At 41.0% G+C, this 4,340-nt stretch overlaps 1 protein-coding gene across 1 annotated transcript; it reads right to left on the bottom strand.

Moving 5' to 3' along the window:
* Positions 1-353: 353 nt before the first annotated feature.
* marcksl1b (MARCKS-like 1b) lies at positions 354-2,999 on the bottom strand. The gene is made up of 2 exons (XM_034197092.1): positions 2,687-2,999; positions 354-1,782 (listed from the first exon to the last, which is right to left on the bottom strand). Exons 1-2 carry the CDS (start codon positions 2,771-2,773, stop codon positions 1,195-1,197), a joined length of 675 nt encoding a protein of 224 aa, XP_034052983.1. The 5' UTR covers positions 2,774-2,999; the 3' UTR covers positions 354-1,194.
* Between the last annotated feature and the right edge of the window lie 1,341 nt (positions 3,000-4,340).

The following is a 4,340-nucleotide window of genomic DNA, read 5'->3' as shown; positions in this document are numbered from 1 at the left end:
TATTTTTGACTAATTGATAGGTCAATTGAATGTCATTATTGTATTTAAATGTCTTGTTTTGTGGGTCCAAATCCCAAAGATATTCTGTTGTATATGAAATAAACTAGAAAAAGCAGGAAATCTAAATATGTGATCAGCTGAAACAGTATTATATCATGTCATCTTTGCATGAAAATTACTTACCGATTATCAACCAATTGATTAGTCGACTTATCGTTGCAGCTCTTCAATAGGTTTTTGTTTATTTGTAATAAAACGTTCAGTATAATATACAAGCTTTGGACGCCCTTAATTGCAGTATTGTACTTTATAACTAATGTAATGCATGATGTGAAAGACCATAAAGACACATGTAGGTAACCAACATTTATTTACCATTATCAACTTTACAATAAAACCAGTAACATCTGTCAACATTAGCAAAATAAAGAACAGAAATCAATCCAATGTATTTACAGAGACAAAGCAGATTCAGGCTCACATACGACAGGTAAACGACTCTGCTTCATATCAAACCGCAACAGTGAACATAGCAAGCTTAAGTGTTCTTTTTTCATAGTAAGGTAAAAATCAAAGTTGTCTATTTTTTTTTTTTTTCTTTAAACAAACAAGTAATAGCTTCTCTGAATCTTTAACATGGTTCTCTATAATACACCACAAAATACTTCAAATTTGGGTTAAAATATAGGAATGTAAAAAGTTGGCAAGTCTCTTTAATTTTCTGATTTCTTTTTTTTTTTTTTTTTGCAAACAGTCATTTCAAGTGGTGGTGTCCTAGTATGTTATCTAGCTTCTTCAGCAAGGAGGCATCTTTGATTTGCAGATTTTGTGGGAAAAGATGCCATCTTTCTCCATCCGTCTATACGTCATGGTGTCATTAGCTCGCTTTCTAGCTTTTAAAATCCAGATTTCCACACGGCGACCAGCCCACAGCCTAAAACTCAGTCCGGGTCCAGATGTCGAGCAGAAACCAGGGAAGTGATCTAGTGAATCTAGTCTGTCGTCTTGTTATCATGACGAAAAAGTGGCACGTCGAAGGAGTCTCTCACATACATGTGTATATATTTACATATACATATATCCATATACATATGTATACATATACACATATATATATAAATATATATATACTCTTAAATTTTCTCTCTCTCTTGAAAAACAGTTCACCCAGTTCATTGTGAGATAAACGGACAATCACTCCTTCTTTTCAGAGGGAGCGGGGGTCGAGCTGCTCTCCTCTGCTGGTTTCGTGGCCTCGGGGGCCGGGGCAGCTTCCTCTTTGGGGGCCTCCTCTGCTTTGGGGGCCTCCTCTTTCGCCGGAGCCTCCTCTGCTTTGGGGGCCTCGGCAGCAGCAACCTCCTCCTTCTTCTCCTCCTTCTTCTCCTCCTCCTTCTTCACCTCCTTCTTCACCTCCTTCACCTCCTCCTTCTTCTCCTCAGCAGGAGCAGCAGCCCCGTTCTCAGCCGGTTTCTCTCGGCGGGGGAGGTGGCGGTGGCGGGCTTCCTCCTTCACAGCCTCGCTCTTCTTGGTCTTCTTCAGATTCAGCTTGAAGTTGAAGGACTTCTTCAGGGAGAACTTCTTCTTCTTCTTCTTGGGAGTCTCCTTGGCAGCTGCCTCTCCTTCAGGTTTGGCGGCCTCTCCGTCTGCAGCGGGTGCTGGCTCGATGGCGTCTCCTGCGGCCGCCTCAGGCTCCTTCGCTGCCTCAGCCGAGCCGTTGGTGGCGGCGGCGTCTCCATCAGTCTTTGTGGAGACATCACCGTTGGTCTTTACATGTCCATTCTCCTGAAAAAAGGTTGACACAAAAAAATAAGATATGAGACAGAAAATCACGTTTGAATTACAAACAATCCTCTGTGCAGATGTTTAGAAAACACAGAAGAGTGATTTTAGAAGTGCATTTCTGCTTTCTTTGCACAGCATCGTCGAGCTCATCAATTAACCACCGTGTCGCCTGGCTCAGAGGCGACGCCTTGCAGTACTCTAATCTCGCGATAGGCGGCGGTAGCTCCTCACACACCGCCTGAGGTACCAGACAGACATGGACTCAACAAAGACAAGACCGGAGCTCATCGAAGGAAGACTGAAAAAACACTTCCAATTGAGGTTTTTCTCCAAAATAACCAACCTGGCATGAACATTGCCAACTTAACGCTCAAGTAACGTCTTTTTAGTGTCATTCATTTCTAATTAAATCAACGCAAAACATGTAATAATGGTTTGAAGAATTAAATGCATGATTAAATGTGACTTATTTATCACATTTTGATGTCAAATGAGCCAAATCGGTGTGCAGACTAACAGGGAGGAGTGGTGCCTACGTGCTATCGCGCTGCCCCCCACCCCCCTCCCCCTTTAATGCCTGGCATTGTCAAACGTGTTGTGCGGATTTTGGGTAAAACCTCCGTCAAAAATAAACACATTTAACATAAATGAACTAAACCGACACAAACAACACGGTAGGCTATATTGTTTTATTTAGTTTTTCTCTGTGATTAATCCATCAGCAGGAGAAAGCGATGCTTAAAAAAAGCCCCACCTGACTTACCCAAAACCTCCTCACATTCAAGTTGTATCGATTCAGCGTCGACTAAATCATTTAAACTAATGTTTTCATATGAGAAAATCAACTTTGATGCATCTGCAAGTATCTCATCTGTTGAATGAAATTGTAATAAAGTGTAATTACCTGTCCATTGGTTTTGACAGCTGCTCCGTCAGCGGCAGCAGCGCTCGCCTCCGCGGCCACATCTCCTTTGGATGCTTGGGACCCCATTGTCTTCTGTGAGTTTTTCTAAAGCAAATGAAAAAGAAAAACTAAAAAAGAGTGTGTTTTTCGAAGTTAATCCAAACTCCAGTTCGAGATAAGTATCCAGTGGTGAAGAGATGAAAAGTACGGTGTTTTTTTTAGTCTTCAATCGGCTGTTATTCCTTTCCTGTGCTCGGACTTGTCACCCCGGTAGAGAGAGACCCTCTAAACTCAACACTGGTTGAACGCAACGCTTCAACATACAGCAGGTTCAAGGCGCCACCCGTGGGCGGGACCTAGCTGGGGTTTGACCAATCAGCGTGCAGTCTGAGGGCAGTCTAGTCAGCTCTGGCCAATCACCTCTGACTCCCTAATTGGCCCCGCCCCTCAGGAGGACCCCCAGCAATGCCATCCATTAAACACAGCTGAATTCAGTGTTTAACAGGCTTCAAAGTCAAAAACACCACGTTTACACATATAATTTATCTTAATGAATCATCTATTGTCCTTAGTGTGTCTGCTCATGTGTGCGAGTGCCCATTTATTCATGTTATTTGTTGATTATTCAGTTAAATATGAGGAATATCTATAGGACATGTTTACAGTACATTACATGTTATTTAGATGATTTTTCCAAGTTGATTTTCAACTATGAAGATACAAAGTCAAAACAGCAGGAAACCTACACACACATTCACTTTGAATAAGCCAAACCATTATGTTTGTTAGTGCTGTTGCATTAGCTTTGATTAAGAAACTACTTTTTTAGTGCTACATATGTAAATGAGGAAAAAGCCAATTCATTTGAGGTACTATAGGTGTGTGTGTGTGTGTGTGTGTGTGTGTGTGTGTGTGTGTGTGTGTGTGTGTGTGTGTGTGTGTGTGTTATGTTTAATGACCAAGATGCAGTCAAAACATGTGGGGTTTCAGACTGTGAAAGAAGAAGTAGTAACTCATGTGGAAGTAGTAAGACTGATGACTGCTTAATTGTTTATTTTAACTGAATTTGTGTGTGTGTGTGTGTGTGTGTGTGTGTGTGTGTAGTCTACTGTGTGTGTAAGGACCTTGAATGCACCACTACACTGAGTGCTCAGAGGAGCTCTTGTAAACATATATGAAAAACTGTAATAGCCATGACTGAATCAGTTGTGAAAATAGCTCTATTGACTCTACAGTATTTACTGAAGAAATTCATCTACACTGCATTTATATTGACTGATACTGTGGCGGCTACTTACGGTTCCTGTCATTAATGATTGAGATTATTGTCCAATCGCTGCATTTTGTCAATGAAAATGTAAGAAAACAGTGTGGTTTCCGTCTCAAAATGGTTTAAATGTATATGAAGCAATGCAATCCCCTTGCAGCAGTTTCACTCAAGCAGAGAAGTTTCCCCGCTTCTCTGTTTTGGTTTCAGTATCAGTACAGATGCTTACAGACCTTAAATTACAATGTGATTCAGCACTTAGTCAGAGTTTCAGCCAAATAGCTAATGCATCCTTTCGTCATATTTGTATAAATCCATCATTCAGGATCCTGTAATTAAAAGACAGGATAATGACCTAAGAACCCAGTTATATTGATGTGTTTATGA

Source organism: Gymnodraco acuticeps, unplaced genomic scaffold, assembly GCF_902827175.1.
Source record: "Gymnodraco acuticeps unplaced genomic scaffold, fGymAcu1.1, whole genome shotgun sequence".
Classification (NCBI taxonomy): domain Eukaryota; kingdom Metazoa; phylum Chordata; class Actinopteri; order Perciformes; family Bathydraconidae; genus Gymnodraco; species Gymnodraco acuticeps.
Note: the sequence above shows the minus strand (reverse complement) of the source record. Positions and strands in the feature narration are given on the sequence as shown.